The sequence below is a fragment of the Vollenhovia emeryi genome, unplaced genomic scaffold (genome assembly GCF_000949405.1).
Source record: "Vollenhovia emeryi isolate VEMERY1.0 unplaced genomic scaffold, V.emery_V1.0 DF939214.1, whole genome shotgun sequence".
In the NCBI taxonomy this organism is placed as follows: domain Eukaryota; kingdom Metazoa; phylum Arthropoda; class Insecta; order Hymenoptera; family Formicidae; genus Vollenhovia; species Vollenhovia emeryi.
The window spans coordinates 309141-327323 of record NW_011967152.1 but is presented as its reverse complement, the minus strand read 5'-3'; the positions used below and the strand labels follow the sequence as shown (position 1 = coordinate 327323).

Genomic DNA, 18183 nt, shown 5'->3' with positions numbered 1-18183 from the left:
TCCCCAGAGCATGAGGGATGGATTACTGACCAGAACTGTAGCCAATCCAGGAAAAAAATGGAACAATCTCGCTTGTATATGTTTCAACCATGTAATATTTAATTATATCTCTCAAGATACAGTTATATCTCTCAAGATACAATTGGATTACATGATTGCATGATTGAAACATATATAACGAGACTTTTCCATTTCTTCCCAGTGTTGACTACAGTTTCGGTCGATGATCCATCTCTCATGGTAAAAGATTGGTTAACGAAATTAAACTCACCCTGTATATATGTAATAAGCTGCCATTGTTGCAAAAGTAAGAGAAAAAGACTCGTTCGTGCCGCGACGATGTTACGCGTGCACAGCGCGCCGTATCTTCGTAGTCCGCGCGACGAAGCAGAGAGGAACACCGTTTTTCACCTCCCGGATAAAAACATATATATACAGACATGTTATCATGAGCGTATTACGTACACTGGAGGAGAATTATGAGTGTGGACAGGTGGACGGACGAATGGACGGAGGCGGACCGGGACGCGCGTAACGTAAACCTCCCGTGAACAGAGGTTTATCGCAAGCGCGACTTAGCAGCAGGTTACGTCAGTGAGCATAGATTTTCGCGGACCTGCGCAGCTGTCATCTTGAAATATTAGTACTTTCCGCTTCGATTTCTCAAGGTGCCGCGTGATGCGTGAGAGCAAAAGAAACGCATGCGACATACATTTACAACTCTACGGGCCGGATTTTTCCACCCTCTTGGTAAGCTAACTAATAGTTAATGTGTCTATCTTTGTCTGATTTAAAGGAACAACGAAGACATAGGTACATATTTAACTATTAGTTGAGGCACATACCTCCAGAAATTAAGAAACGAAGTCAAAATTTGAAAATTTGAAAATCCAAGATAGCGGATCCTATATGGCACCTGGAAATCTTCATTTGAATTTTTTAATTCCGACACCAGAATCGTAATTAGCGATCCAAAAAAAAACCCTTAAGTATTAAGTTTCAGAAAAGTCAGCTGAAAGGAAAAATGTATGCTTCAAAGGGTTAATTTACCAAAGGGTTGGAACAACAGGCCGTAAGAAAACGAGCTTGAAAAATTCTCGCGATTATGTCGAAAGGAAATAAGATAAATCTCATGTGACATGCCGAACTATCTCTATGACGCGTCTTTTATTTCACGCGTGCGTTTGCATAAAAGATTCGAGTGTCAAGCGTCAATGTCCGTCATTTAAATACGATGCGCAAATATCTACGGAGCTGCTAAATGCCCGCAGTAAGACGCTTACCAGAAGGCCGGCTAAAAGGACCAGGCAAATGAAGGCCACGGAGGAGACTACGACGACCGCTATTGCGTTTCCGGAATCCGCTTCCGGCACCAGAAGAAACTTGTGTATCTGGAAAGAATGAACGACCTAAGGAAATTTAATAGAGATATTCCTTCGATCGCTGAATGTAATATTAATGACTCTGATACGGCACATTGATCGATTAACGGAGAGATATTATTAGAGAAGGGGCGCTTCATAGAAGGGGACGTCTTGATAACCGAAGATCACCCGCGCGTGATGAATGATTCCAAGTTGATAAGCGGGAAGATTACATTTTCGCGAGACGTGCCGAAGCAAGAGTTATAATGGACTTTTGCTGACGTTCGACAGCCAGAGCGTTCTAATCCGCGCCCGACCTTCTCCGCCGTTTTCAACTTACTCTCATTGGGAAGTTGGGAGACACCTTGTATAAACTTGGCAGAATCTTCGTCATGGCGGCGTCGAACTTGCCGTCCTCGTCGACAACGTAGATCAGGATCGAGATCAGGGAAACCTCTGTGGGTGTCGGCGACGAGTTCTGCTCGCAAGGGTTTTGATGGACGATGATTTGTTTCGGCTGCACGGGTCTGCAAGAGCATTCCACGCTGCATTGTGTGTTACAAATGAATTTTTCGCTAAACTCCTCACTCAAAATTTTCAAGTCAGATTTCTAATATGAAACAGCAGGTTTTCAACATCAAAATTCAATCACAAATCTTTTTGGCAACGATTACACGATCGAACAATGAATTTTCCACCAAACAGAAGGTTTCGCTCCAAGGGCAATAAATTCGTAATGCAACCAACAGATGATGCCTATTAATTTAGCAGAAACCCTGCTACCTCATATTAGGTGCCTTCCTCATAATAGGAGACTTTTCTCTTTTAATTGCAATCCATATGTTGATATGTGTATCTACCACGGAGAGAATTTTCTCTTAAACTCTCTCCCGAAAATCGTGTAATCGTGGAACAGCGTGGCATTTCGAGGAAGTTTATGAGTTTTTCAATTTTACCACACACTTCACTAGTAATTATACCTACAATTAGTATACATTTTCCCAGTAAAGTTTCAAAAAACTCGCATAAAATTCTTCGAAATGCCACGTTGTCACACGATTACACGATTTTCAGGATAAATTTCAAAAGAAGATTCTCTTCGTTTTTATGAAATAATATTAGATAGTAAATAGTAGATAAATACGTATAATTTCGTAAAGCACTCACTTGTCCAGTCCATCTCGGAGAACATCCGCGAGCGCCTTCTTCAGATCCGGCAAGCGAGGGCAGATCTCGTGTAAGGTGCCCTCGATGACTATTTTCACCAGCGACGTGATTTCATCCGGTGATAGACTCTGAGTACCTTCCGTTATCTCCTCCTCGGGCGACTCCGTGAAACCCGCGGTACTCCAGGGTACCATCGGCTCTGAAGTACTCGTAGCCGAAGGGCTCTTCGTAACATTCGTCGTTGTCCTGACGCTTATATCCGGCGGAAGTTCCGTCGCACCTGCAGCGTGCGTCTCGGTGATGCTCGCGTTGAAACTTGAATCCTTTAGAGGATCCTCTGTAACGCCGGAGGCTCCCGAGACCTCGACGACAGTGGCGCTGGTGAGATCGATAACGCTTACGGTAACTTCGTTCCTCGCTAACTCCGTGCGATTACTTAGACCCTCAGAAGTGGTCCGAGTGTCTTGAGGACCTCTAGTAGTTTCGTTGTCCACGCGGTGCGTATCCGACACATCCGTCGTTGGAGTTCCGTCCTCCGTCGTCACCGGAAGTTCGGTGAATTCCTCCGGCTTCGTCGCGGTGAACACGTGCTCCGTTGAATTGCTCACGGACGGATCTGAAATCGTCGTCGCCCTCGAGGGCATCGTTTGTGCCTCGAGGGTTCGTCCTTCGACACTCCTCTCGGTCGCGTTAGCTCCCGAGGACACCGCCTCCGTGAGACTGACGAACTCGAATTCGATGGACGTGGTTGTCGGAATTGAGGATTCGTCGGGATTTAGAGTGACGGAAGGAGATTCGGTGGTTTGATTGACACTCGAAGTAGATCGCAGAGTGACGCTCGTCCTCGGCGCCGATTCCGTGACATTTTCGACAACCATCGCAGCAATCGTATTGATTTCCGCCGCCGACGTCGTCGAGGTCTTGGACCTGTTCGTTTCCGTCGTCGCGTCCCTGTCCAAAGGGACTGTACTCGTGGATTCGGTAACGACGAAAGTCGAGCGGATCATCATGGCTTCTTCCGGTTCCATCTGAACATCGGTATTCAGAGACGCCGCCCTGGATGTGTTCGTTTCCGTGGAATGCGACGTGGACGATTCCGTCGCCTCGCTGGAATGTGATTTCACTTCCTTGCCATCCGGAGTCAGGCTCACTTCCGTTATTCCGTTTCCAGTCACGTCGTAGCCCTCGTCTCTACCTACGCTCACTTTCTCCTCCTCTTTCGCACCTGGCTTGTCATTTGACTTGGAGCGTTTTATTTCCGAGGCCTTCGCGCTGCCGTTAAAGCCTTCCGGGATAGTTTCATTCGTTGGTCCAGCATCGGCCGAAACAGTCGGAGTCGCCGTCGCTGGCGTCAAAGAGGAGAGGCTCTTTGTCGTGGAATTCATCGACTCGTTTGCACTCTTCCTGTTCGACTTGTGCTGCTGAATGCTGTTCTCGATCACCACCGAAGGTTCTGTGACAACGAGCTTCTTCTCGGACTCACCCCTTCCGATTGTGTTCTCGTAAGCGGAGGTCTCCTCCGTAACGTCACCGCTTTCCTTCTTCAGCTTCAAACTAGCCTCCGTTACCACCTGGAGTGGTTCCCTGCTGGATTTCAAGTACGGATAAGGCCTTTGATCTCTCTTTTCCGTGCCGTTTCGCGGGCTCTGAGTGTCCGGTGATCCCGCGTCGGGCCTCGTCGAGGCTGTGGATTTCATCTCGATATTCGGAAACTCGTTGACTCCGGAGAATCCGATAGTTCTGCCTTGCGGAACTAGACTAGGAGTGGTTTCAAAGGCGGACGAGGTACGCTCCTCGGGTCGCACGCTCTGAGTCATTGTTTCGGGCAATTTTACCTGGCTCTCAGGTTCTCCTATTGATTTCCAGTCTTCCACACCATCTGCGTTCTTAGCAGTTACGTTGGACGGGTTTGCGCTTCGCTCACGGTGACTCTCATCTTTCGCGCTAGTCTCCCCGTTCTTCGTGTAAGCGGCTGCTTGATTGCTCAGTTCATTGACGTGAGAATCGTTCCTCACGGTATCGTTCGCGGTACTCACAATCCTCTGTGCCGGCAGGTGAGTGACGTTCCTAACGATCTCCACCTCTTCTTTCGGATCGCCTTTCTCGCGCGATTCATTCACGTCAATCGAATGGTTTCCCGCGCCAGCCCTGGGATCTTTCTCCGTCGCAGTCTTATAAAAATTATTGTAGTTCACGTAAGTGTCATTAACTAACGAGACAGTCTCTTCGTGCCCCTTTTCATCTAGCTTCTCTAAATCGAGTGCCTCGGATGCCGTTGTTCCTAGATCGTTCGCACTTTTCTTAAATCCCGGGGAACTTCCACTGCGCACCATGGCTAATTCCCGATCGCGAGCCTCCGTTGTCTGATCTTCCACTTCCTCTTTCAAGTCAGTCAAGATTGTGTTTTTGTCCTTTCTCGAAACGACTTCCCTATCGAGCTTTATGATTTTGTCCTTCTTCTCGTCGGGTCTAACAGTGCCTTCCGTTGTCGACTTCGGGGTCGTCGAAAAGAAATCTCTGATAGGCTTGACGGTCGGTATCTCTTGTTTACTCGCAGCTACGTTGTTCTCATCTTCATTTTTAACAAAGGGCTCCTTTCCTACTTCTTTAGATTCCGAGGTTTCCATAGCGTTTCCGATTAACTTCTCGTCTACACTTTTTTCCTTCGCACTCGGCGACATCTTGGTCGCATTGGATACTTTCTCGCGGTTGGAAGATTCTTGAACCGCGCCATCCTCGAGGTCCTTTCCGTCCTGCTTCGAATCATTGAGAGATAGTTTCGCGGTCGCCGCAGTTAGTTGGTTCTTCCTGGAGAGTCTGAGAAGATCTTCGGAGATAACTTTCGTGCTAGTGCTTTTTCCGGTGCTCTCAGCAATCTCTCCATACCTGGGCTTCCTGCCTCCGTCCAACGATAAACTATCGAATTCATCGGTCGATTTTTCCGCGTGCGAATTCGCGTGTGCCGACACATCGTCTTTTTCTCGATCCTGATTTGCGCCGCCGGCGACACTATCGTCCGACCTGCCTTCCGCGTTATAAGTTTTCCGATTCGTTAACTCGATATCTTTCCCGTCGTTCTCCGCGAATGTTCGATTTTGATTGCTCGAAGAAACTTTTGTTAGAATCGTCGTAGATCCTTGGGGAGTCGTATTTTGGAATTCAGATTTTTCAGGTGCAGCCGATGCTTCCGTAACTTCCGCCACCGCATTGTCAAGGAATAGCAGCAAAGTGCCTAAAAGAGCAAGGTTTAATCTTGTAACTTTATATCAGGCGCATCTTCTCTTTTGAAGGTACGATAATCATTTTGTACACGGAGAGAGAATTTTCTTTTAGAAATTTACCCTGAAAATCATGTAATCGTGGGACAATAAGTCCCATAATTACATGATTTTCATGATAAATTTTAAAAGAAAATTATCTCCGTGTAGAATGTCAAGAAAAATATGTTAGAATTATCAAAGTAGGCATTGCGTAGAATTTGTGCTTCAGGCTTACAACTACCTCTACTACTTTATATATTCCAGTTTATTTAATAAGCAAACACGCTAACGATTAATTATATTAATTAAATTTTAACGAAGTGTCATTTTCGTCCAATTGATTTGAAAAGATAAACAGCCTTTTTTATTATTTCCCTTGTCTACAATTCAAAATTAAAGATTACTAATTGGACAGGTAAAATAAATAATTATTTAACATATTTACATACTTATTTTTAAAAAATTATTTCAAAAAGAAAAAGGGAAGACAAAAAGTTGTGATATTTATTCGTTCACGAGAGATTTTTGCACTTTCGCAACATTCATTGACAGTTATGTAGGAAAGCTTTTAGCAATAAATTGGCTCTCACGTCTAACGCGTTAATTGTTTTCCCACGTAGTCTTATTGTTAGTCGCACGTTTGACAATAAAGTGGTGAATTATGGCAATAATCCGCAATAAGCATGTTCGCTGGATGCATGGAAACAGAAGTCCGCGCTTATCGGCAACTGGTTTCCACCGAGAGGCGCGCGATGTAATAAAAATGTGGCGTGCGTAGACGAGGCGTTTTAATGGATCGAAAAACCGGTTGTCCGTGGAATTACCGGCGCGTTCCTCCGGAACCTATTCACGAGGCTCTACGATACAGTTCTGCAAATTGAAAGTGTTCGCGCGACCGCGGCAAGAACGTGCGTTTGAATATTGAACAGACCTCGGGATTATGCAGGGGCTCCGAGTGTGTCCTCGTGTTTTGCTGATTTACCTCGATACGAGGCGACTAGTCCTCTCCGTGAACGTCGAAACCGAGAGATAAATATTTATTTTATTGACGCAGACTCGCAGCGAGAATTTTCCACCTGATTTCTACCTCAATGTTCCTACCCGATGCATTTCCGACGGATGCTGAAGATTTTATGGCGAGGTATCGATTTCCCGAACTTAGTTATTTAAACGAAGGGATAAAAAAATCTCTCTCCTCTTGCATGTATTATCATTTGTCTCGGATTTACCTACCTTCAAAACGTGTTTTCAATTCGCTAACACAATAAGTTAAACAAAAGTCATGTATCTACCTCAGAGTCAAGTATTTTCTTTATTTTTCAGTTTGCATTTGTGGACTTGGACATTTAGTAGTAAAAACTGAAAAGCGAATGTGCATTTTAAAGTTTACATTTGAAATCTATTAAATTTCAAAATATAATTAAAATAAAAATTCTGCACGAAACACGACATGAAGTACATATTTAATAAATGTTATTATCTTGTCAAGAGATTATCATGTCGATAGCGTCTCTTTATGTGCAAATCTCGCATTGAGTAATATCTATCTCTGGAAATAGCTATTGTATAACGCGAAATATTTATATAATAGGATACGGTAGAAACGTATCGGGGTATTGATGAAAGAGATGTTTCATCCACATTAAGCGTTACATAATGTTATCATTTAAAATAATTAAACCTTGATGCACGTGGAAATTATATAATTATTTATTAAACATTTCCTAGCAACAAGGTGATTCAGCTGAACGAGATATTAATTAATGCAGCGCGAGTCTTTTAATAATAGATGTCTCTTGACTCGTCAGTTTACATGCAACTTCTTCAACGTAATTACTGCGAATTTGCACATTGTCCTCTGATCACACAGCATTTCGCTCAACAATACACCTAAAAAGAGCTAATTTTAATGTAGGTACGTAAAGTGATACGTACAATTTTGTTTCTTGTTGCAATGCTATTAAAAAAGATGGGCAATATTGTTGAAGTTTCTTCACTTCCAGGTGGGAAATACTTAGCTTACCACGTTGGAAACGTCGTTAAAATAATTACCCATCTTAAATTACCCATTGCGTCACCGGCTTAGACGCACTTATCTCGCAGTCGTTAATTTCAGCTAATTAATTAAATTTGCGAGAATTCTATCATTGTCAGACCTCAACTCGAGATTCTCCTGAAGAAATGTAAATGCGTTTTGTATGCAAATAGATACGTGTACGCAAATCGCTAGGCTATTTAACATATATTCGCGAAATCCGGATATGCGATGTTCACCTCGGGTAGCTTAACACAGATATTACAGAGTCCCACTCGCTCGTGAATTCGAGAGGTCGAATCTAGATCAGAAAACGCGTCGTCTACGTTCACCGTAAACCGAAAGGTGACGATCGCGTCGAGATGGGATGAAAAATTTTGTTGATAAGCTGCAAGTTACAGTTAACTCGCTGGCAGGCTCGTTGCAGTAGACCTAACAGTACTTGGTGCAGTCACCTCGATTGGCAAGCTTTACATCACGAGTTCACAATGCAACAGGATGCAGCCGAGAGATGCTGGCCCATTCTCTTCGACGGCAATCCGCCGCTGCGCGCGCGACTCGAAATAAAAACTGCGTGCATAATCCGCGTAGAAATCCGTCCTTCTCGGAATAACTCATTGTCAGAGCAACGCGTTAACGTTCACTCGACATTTCTAGCAAATTGTAAAAAACTGCGACGAACAAATTCATACTGTTTTGCAACTACAACTCACCTATGCATACTCCTAATACGAAGATAAACGTTCTTCTTCGCGTCATTTCGGCCCGTTAGATCTTCCCGCTCGATCTGCAACAAAAAGCACAATATCGTTGGAAACGCACTTATTGCGATAAAAGTATCTGTGGATAGAAATAGAAATTAGGCAATGGCATCTGATCGTTTTACATTTACAAATGAAATGTCAGTTTCGTTAAAGTGCACGGAGAGAATTTTCTCTTAAGGAGTCATTCCACTTTAAACTATGCTTATCTTTAACAATTTTTTTTCACAATCAAAAAATTCTTAATCTATATGAGTGTCGCTATGTCCCGAACCTCAGTTAAGAATTTTTATTTAAAAATAACGAAATGGTGACAGTTTGTTATTTTTAAATAAAAATTCTTAATTGAGGTTCGGGATATAGCGACACTTGTATAGATTAAGAATCTTTTTAATTTCTTGTTTCAGGTAAGCCGGAAGGATAAAAGTCATCAACGCAGCGGACTTGCATCTTTCTTGGCACGCCATTCGAACGGTGTAGAAAACGCTTAATTGAAAAATTGTTTAAATTATAAGAAAAATTTTGTTGTGTTATTTAAGAGTGCCCTAATAAACCCCAAAAAGATTTATTTCATTGTATGGTGTATTTACTGTAAAAACAATTGTTAAAGATAAGCATAGTTTTTGGATCGTTAAAGTGGAATGATCCTTTAAAAATTAGCTTGAAAATCGTGTAATCGCGGGACAACACGGCGTTTCGGAGAGTTGAATTTTTACCATACATTTTACTAGTAATTATACTTAGTATACGTTTTATTAGTAAAATGTATGGTAACCTTTCAAAAAAATCTTATAATGAATTTGCCAGTTGTGTCGATTATTAATTTTCTACATTAATTATTTACTGGCGACAATAAGTCGCTTTACTCTTATAAAGTTCTTCAAAATGCCACGTTGTCCCATGATTATATGATTTTCAGGGTGAATTTTAAGAGAAAATTCTCTCCGTGTGTCTGTAACAATTTTCAATAATGGCACAAACAAAAGTTACGAAAGAAAGATGATCATGTATAATTTCACGTCAACAATACCCAGCACGCTGCTGATTGATATTCAAGAAAAGGTATCGACCGAGAGCTCGGGAATGGATACAGCTCGCTATATACATGCGAACACAATTTTCAACATTGTGAGGATGACCTCGTTTACGAGCCTGCTCACCTTAGGGAGTATAACATAAAACTCCAGTCCGCAATGCAGCGCGGGAGCTTTATTAAAAGTTTTCATCCTGCGTTAGCAACGTTGTGCGAAGACGCGGTATAGTCGGTCAAGGATGATGAAGCGATACAGATCTTTGAGTAATCTTCCTGTTATTCAGCCGACTGTGCGCCAAAATAATTCAATACTTTGAAAGTAATTTTGTAAAGAGAATATAATGGAAGCCTCTCGCGAAAATTCCTTACCTTTACACGTGTAGAAACACGCTCGATGCATTCAAGGAATTTATGTGACGCAGGCACGAGATGCATATATTTTCAATTTTCACGAGAGCAATTTCGATTCGATGGTGTCGATATGAGACGAAGTCGCGCTCAAGTCCGATCGCAATTACTCAATTTCCATAATATGTAGGCTGATACATTCCGTTATTCAACGGCCCGTTTGCTGCACGAACGCGCTTGCTGGTAGCGTGCAGGCGGTATCGTTCAACGCGTACCGGTGACTTTAATTGTAGAAAGTAATCGTAGAAAGTACAATTATCAAGTTGTCGTTAATGCGTGTGGAGACTGCGCGCATGTCTTAACTAACAGAAGATAAATTTTTTTCACCGTCTGTGACGCATCGATTTGTGTCATGTCGAAGTCTGTTTCATATTAGAGGCACAGAGAAATTGGCCAGCAATTTGCGTCGATATAACTAGCTCATAATATTAACGAGTCAGATATCAAATAAAAATAACTTAAAATTTTAATGATAAGTGAAACTTGACCGTGTAAATTCTACAAAGGAAATGCCATTAAATAGAAACACTTCCGTTTCAGACGGACTAGTTTCTTGCTGTCTAATAATATTTTCTGAACACACGGAGAGAGAATTTTTCCTTAAAGTTTATCCCGAAAATCATATAGTCGTGACATTTCGAAGAATTTTATGAGAATTTCTTAAAATTTTACCATACACTTTACTAGTAATTACACTTATTGTTAGTGTATATTTTTACTAGTAGAATGTACGTAAGTTTCAAAAAACTCTCATACAATTCTTCAAAATGCCACGTTCTCCCACGATTACATGATTTTCAGGGATAAATTTTAAGAGAAAATTCCCTGCGCGTACTTTTCCATCGAACTTAAAACGCAGTTTTCGTTGTAATAATAAATTCACATAATTGATCAATGTAACTGTTTAATGCTCACAAGAGTTCTTTGAAATTTAAACATTTGAAATTATATTTAAAACTTTCCTTCCGGATATTTATGATTTATAATTGAAATATTCAAGAAATTTTGGGCATGCTCAATGTAACCATACTTTCTTTATCATTTGCAATAATAATAAAATCTAAAATTTCACCAATTACACCAATTAAAAATTGTAGGGGAATTTATGATACAGAAAAATTCTCTCAGCCTCGTCTCTTTTGTTCAACTGCCACGATTATTCGAGATAATGTAATGGTAATTCCCTCGCTTCGCCTTGTAGAACCATATTCTGCTTTCTCGCCCTTATTTCAGGGCACGTCATGGCAAGCTCGCTCATATTCCTTATTACTTCGGCTCCCGAGAGAGCGTGTCCAAAGTATCTATTAAATCCCGTAGGTAGCTCGTGGTACTGTGTCAAATAGACGCATAAGTGACGCTTCATAAAGCGGGCGTCGACAATCGGAAGTTGTATTATAATTCCGTTGCACGAGTGAAGACGTAACGTAGTCTCAACTCGGTATTGTACGAGCAAACTCCATTTACCGTGGTGCTCGCGGAATTAACGGCTTGTATGATTAACGAGTCCGTCGTATTACATCTTGCGTAGGTATTTCGAGCAAATTTGAACGAACGCCTTAACATATTTCAAGCAAACGTCTTAATCGATTACCGATTACGTAGCTATTGCACGGAAAAGTCATTACGCGGACGCATTCTTCCTTGATTAAAGTCACGGTTTCGTTACTCTTGGTGCGTAAATATTTGACAAAAAGCGATAAAGCGATAAATTAATTTACGTAAAATAGTATTTGCGAATAAACGTTACGTTTAACGTGCATGAGCCCTTAATTGAATTCAATTGGACGTATCGAGAACAAAGTATTCGAAATGAATTTATCTCGTGAAACATTTTATATATTTTCGGGTAACAGCAATTCGGCCGAGCAACGTGCAGCCTTGATGTTGGTTTTTCTGGCGTACAGCGCAACTTCACAGCCTTGCGTACACATAAGGTCGCACCGTGCTATCATTCGTGTGCCACTCAAACGAGCAGATAGTAGCAAACGGATATTTTATCGTAAATTTTAACGGGAATTTTTCGGGAATGACGTGCGACAGATTATATTTTTACAACTAGTCCATGCGTGATGGCAATAACAGTTTAGTGTCTTCGCAAAAGTTGTGCGAGTGTGCAACAAGCCCCCTGTCAATCTAACAATAAGAAGTGAAGGAAATTTGGGATATCGGGCGACAATTGTGTAGATAACTACACACTCAAGATAACTGTAAACATTCTACTTTTAAGTAAAATTGACTCGCCTCTGTGAGTCTTTTTAAGCAGAATTGACACTTTCTTTCATTTAAATTGTTCATTTCGTTGGTTAAGATAAAGATAATTAAGTTTAGATAAAGCGTAATAAGTTAAGATAAAGAGAAAATAAAGATTAGATAAAAAGGCTTTTATTTAATAAACTTTGTGAATTATACTTAAAGAGAGAGAAGGAGGAAAGTTTTTAAAACATATTAAATATATTTTTTAGTTAACACATCCACTTGAAAAGTGAATAAAATTGGGTGCGCACAATAACTATTTGAACAAACTTTCGAAAACTGTCCACGCCCTATTTACGTATTTTTCGGAAGATATTTTGAATAATCTAGGTTGAATAATCTAAATAAGCATTTTTCTACATAGATTTTTACTAATAAAAGATAAAGGTATAAAATGTTCAAATAAATCATATGTAATGATTGAATATTTTCTTGTTATTTTAAATATATTTATACCTGAGAAGTGAACTGTAAGATCGTAACTGCAAAATTATGGATCATGAGATTTTTATTTCAATTCAACATATTATTTAACTATTTTTTAAAAGAATTTGCAAACAAACTTTGAAAATTGAAATTATAAAAATAGTGTTAAAAAATAATTTATAGAAATGCAAGTTGACCTCTCAGGTGCAGATATAATATATCTATATATTTGCAAATAATTTTGTATGAATTAATAATGTTAGAAAATACTTAATATTTTTCTTTATTTTAGCAATTTGAAATGCTCTAACTGAAAACTTTATTGTAGGTCTTGGATGACTCGTGCGGCACAGAATGTGAAAGCGTGTTAACAAATAAGAGTAGAATTCCTAAAACGTTATCTTTAAGTTCGATAAAATTTTGTACAAAAGTTAATTTTATTAATATGTTGAAACAAAAGCCCTCCAAGGGATTTTTTATTCCTCTGAGAAAGTAATTTCCTAACATAAAATATTCCACATGAATTTCCAACTTTTCACGTGAAGCAAGGTCCACTCTACATTTCCCGGTATTTTCGGTGCAAAATGAAGTCTATTATTATGCGGTTTCACGTGAGGGCTTTCAACTTCCTACACGAATCACGATCTACCCTGCGCTATTGCTAATTAGCTAGAATTTAGAATAAAAGAATTTTTAGATACACGATTTTAAACTTTTGACGGTAAAAGTCTACTATAAGAATATTTATTTTGAGGTCACGCAAAACATTTTCACTGAGGAATACGTAAATAGAGCGTGGATGGTTTTAGGAAGTTTATCAAATTATTCTTCTTTAATATTAGATAATTATTTTGACCGTCGCTATGATTTAATTATTACATGTGTATGTTACAGTTTTATCATAGTTTGCAGAGTAGTAAATTACTGCGCTATTGTGTATCGTGTCAGTGAGTGATGAATTAAATTTTATTTTGAACTGAGATAATGGATCCATGAACATTGCATCAGATATACACATATGAAATGTATATGTAGGGAAGCGAGGGAGATTATTACAGAGGGAAACATATAACATCTCACGGATCCATTGCCTTAAAACGTGGACAGGCTGGAACGAACTAGGATAAATATTTAATCCTGAAACTGCAATTACTCATCGATTTGTCGCACGCGTGTGGAGCTCATTTTATCGACGCGCCATTTATTGGCGTATTCTGTTGTCCTGTACAAAACAGACAACGCTAATTGCGAGATATATTACCTAAAATTTATAAAGTAATGTCGTAAGTACAAATAAATATATTGCGTGAATAAATAATACCCTGGTGGAAATGTCACGCATTTTTTAAGCTGTTACTAGACAGTTGTATTAACTTTTGTCTAGTAACTGAGAATTACAACTACTTGGAATCGCAATCAAGATGTAACGCTTTTCTTACAGTTACTGCACATAAAAGATGCGCAAGATCTGAACTCAATTACTGAATAAGAACAAAGCAATAAGTATTTTAATAAATAATAATCTATTAATACTAGGCAACGGGCATTTTGGGGCCCACAATTAGTAATCAAATTATTTGGATTGTTCGTAAAACTCTAATCTTTTACGAATTTTACCCCGCGTAACTAAAACTCGCAATTAGCTATTCTATCTATATCCACGAATTTAAAGTAATATTAATTAATTCTCTCAATTAGTTCTATCAATATTTAGTAACGCAAAGATAATTTTCACTTAAGAGGCACTAACCAAAATGTTAAGTTGCTTAACAAAAAAAACGGTCAACATTTTTCCCAGAGTAGAGTCACGAACAATCCAAATAATTAGATTACTAATTGTAGGCCCCAAAGTGGGTATAGCTAACTGTCCTTTTTTCCCAGGCATGACTGGAAACTGTAAGAAGTGTTCCATGAAAGAAGAAACGCAAAAGAGATCGAAACCTTCTGGTGAATTATCGAAAGACGAAGAGGAAAGATGTTCTTTGGTAGGAAAACATAGGAAAACATGTCCTCTCTTTACTTGCAAAACGAGACACACGAGAAAATATTCCATTCTGTACTCTTTTCTTAAAACAACCGCGATAACGCACGGTGCGCGAGTATTTCGCACGGTGCGCGCAAGTAGGAATAAATTTAGCACGAAAGGGAAGAGATGAATGAAGACTCGCGAAACATCTCTATCCAATTAATTAGCACGTGAGAGGATTAAGTCATCAGTTGCGAGAAACATCAAAGTGCACTCTTGGCCATGTGAACGCTAGCGCGCGTGTGCGCGGCATTCGTACGTTTCAGCGTCTATGATGCAGCTCGCGGGGATCATTCAGGCAGTCAGTGGTACCAAAGGAGGTCGACCTCAAGGCTCGTCAATTAGATTAGTACAAGTTAGCTTGCCTCGGGGATGGAATCTAGTCTCGTCGCGCAACAGTTCCGTACGTTATCGCCCGCGATATCTCTTTGTGCGCGGCAAACAGGGCAGAGGCCGATTTGAATGCCGATTCCGGATGTTTGTCTAGAACTTCGTATCCCGCTGTTTACCGTGACCCAAATAGACCAAATATCGAACACGGAGCCGCTGTCCGGTTATTGTAGCCCGATGCTTCACGGTCCGCGTTACACCGCTGCCCGGCGCGTTTGCATATATCGGTAAATGCTCCCTTATTTACATTTTGCGCGGAGATTAACGGAACTAATGCTATACCAGTTTTCGAGAATTTTGCGAACATATTCGCTCGTTTCGCAAAAAAAAAATCATTAACTTTACCGCAACTCGGCATGTTAATTATAATAATATGATTTAAAAGATGCACCATATACATTGCATTGTAGCTGTCACCGTATTTAACGAATGCTACGCGCAATAAGAGAGAATGCCACGCGATATTGCTGCAGATAATATGTATAACATATTATACGTATGGAAGTGATACAATGTAATAGAAGCCACGATGTATTTTATTTAAAAAAAAATTAAAAGATAATGCGCACGCAACAAAGAAAACTGACACAACATCAATTAGTCTTTTCGTAATGGGCAAAGTATCGTTTAAATTAAAAAATCTTTTAACTTTATATTTTATATTATTTTTTTAACTCTTTAACGCTACGTCAGAAGCGCCCCCTCCCCCCTCTCTTTCTCTCTCTCTCTCTCTCTCTCTCTGTCTCTCTCATACACATGTCCCTTGCGTTACGGCGAATGCCGTTATTGTGCTGGATTGATCTGTCGCAGCGATGTAAAGCAATAGCGCGCGTCCATTTGGTGACGATTCAACGGCAGTCATTGCACGAAAAGCGGGATACATAAAGGACGCATTTTCCACCAATCTTGCTCCCTTTGTTTCCGTTGATTGGATCGCTTTTCCGCGCCGCGCCGCGAAAAGCCTTTTTCCGCCGCGAATTGGGCCACTGCGCCCCCGTCCATCTCTCCGGGACGTGAAACGTATCGAGAGATAGTAGAAAGTTTAGTATAATTTTTTAACCGCCGAGAGACGTGTTACGCCGAGCTCTGAGTCAGCGGATATCCTCCGCGCCGAAGAAATCGCCTGTAACGAAGACAACAACGTGTCCATGTACTGTCGCAACGTTCCCTTTCCGTTTAAGCGAACGAGTCCGTTAGAGATAATCACAAACTTGTTTTCGGATTTCAATTTCAATTATTTTCCCGTACAACCCGTTCGACGGCAAAAGAACTGGCACTTGTCATTTTAGCGATTTCTTCCGCTATTAACGATTTTCCTCCTTGCACTCGTAATCCCTGCGTTATTAGAGGAAAGTCCCCTATTATGAGTTATCAGATTTGCAACATTACACAATCCAACAGTGAATTTTCCACTAAACAGATTTCGCTACAAGGGCAATAAATTCATGGTGGAATTAACTGTTACTTATTAATTTAACAGAAACCCCGCTATTTCTCATATTAGGATCCTGTCTTACAATAAGAAACTGTCCTCCATGGTAAAATTTCAAAAAACTCTCATAAAGTTGTGCAAAATGCCACGCTGTCCCACAATTATATGATTTTCACTGAAAATTTTAAAAGAAAATCCTCTCCGTGTAAACAGACTTAACTCCAAGGGCAATAAATTCATGGTGGAAGCAACAGACGTCACTCTACATGTATTAATTTAGCGAAAACCCTGCTATCTCGTATTAGGAGCCTATCTCATAATAGGAGACTCTATATTAATTCCAGCGATGGAGAACGTTATTAAAGCAAATACAATAGAATGACACTACAGGGAAATCGCGGACAATACAGAGAATGCCACGCGATCGTTGAGAGTTGAACTTAGAATTACAATCTTTGCGGCGCAAAGGTTGTCCTTCGACTTAAACGTAGAAATTCTACAGCGGCGAGAAGAGCGGCGAAGGAAAACGCTGCACTTTCTCCTAGCTGCGGCGAACGATGCGGTACGAAAAGCAGTTTACTAAAGCGAGAACGGCGTAGCGCCACGAGCTGCGTCGAGCTGATCCATCGTCATAGCTGACGGAAAAGTGAAACACATTTCTAGCGAATCGACTCCCCTCGCGTGGTCTGCTCGTTCCAGACGCGGCGGCGCGTCCAAGTGCATACATAAGCCGCCTGTGGATTCGCGTTACTCAACTTCCTTCATTTACATGCTAATAGAGCTACCGGCGACTCGCGGATAGTTAAGGACTCATTGTTGTACGAAGGAGCTCGCGTAACTCGAGCGTGTAAATTTTGCCGCATTTCTCGCGCACGTACTTTCTCGCGTTCTCCAAAGATCGATGATGGGCACCGATCGCAGCCATAAGCGCGCTCCGCGTTAAAAGTGGGTTACGTTATAATTTCACGAAGCTTAAACCAAAGTCAAAACTGGACTTTGGCTCAAGTTTTTGGTTTAACGCGAGTTTTCCGCGCTTCCTCTGTCCGCGAGCACTTTGTGTTTTGCATTTTTTAATAAAGGAAATTTCGCGGTAGACGATCGCGCCTTGAGCGTGTTCTCGCTACCTCGCTGCGGCATGCTTATGAAACGCGTAATATCTCTCTGCATAAGAGCGCAATGAATATGAACGTTATGGAGACGATTCGAGGCTCATGAATTTTGTGACGTGCAAAAAAGCTGTAAAGTGCAGAAGTTGTGAGAAGTCATTTCGGAAAGTTCCGCTTTTAATGATATCTGATGTAACTTGAAGAAGCATTAAATTTCATTCGTTTCTAGGCGCAAAAATGCTGCACTTTCAGACTTTCAACAAAGGTTGTGAGCTTTTATAGAAAATTTCAAACTCGCGACGAATTTACCGTACGCAAGAGAGGCCGTTAAAAATATGTTAATTTTAGCTGCTTCATTAAAATGCAGTAATTGAAATTATTATTAAATTACGCACGAAATTACAGAAGATATCGTTACAAGTAACAAATAATGCAACACTGAATACCGTAGGCGCTGAAAATTAATTTACGAAAAATAGAATTTTTTACATTTCATTTTATGATTTATGAATTAGCAATCAA

The 18183-nt window shown here is 40.5% G+C and overlaps 1 protein-coding gene across 3 annotated transcripts in view; it reads right to left on the bottom strand.

Moving 5' to 3' along the window:
• The window catches only part of LOC105561028 (mucin-16), a 75611-nt gene that overhangs the window by 11913 nt on the left and 45515 nt on the right, over positions 1–18183 (bottom strand). For 2 of the 3 annotated variants that reach the window (XM_012010651.1, XM_012010652.1), the window contains exons 2-5: positions 8540–8613; positions 2532–5763; positions 1705–1891; positions 1284–1409 (exon numbers count right to left, since the gene is read on the bottom strand). In XM_012010651.1, coding sequence (XP_011866041.1) covers positions 1284–1409; positions 1705–1891; positions 2532–5763; positions 8540–8585 — 3591 coding nt within the window. In that variant the 5' untranslated portion in view covers positions 8586–8613. The remainder of the gene's footprint in view (positions 1–1283; positions 1410–1704; positions 1892–2531; positions 5764–8539; positions 8614–18183) is intronic. The other variant, XM_012010653.1, reaches the window with a different exon arrangement.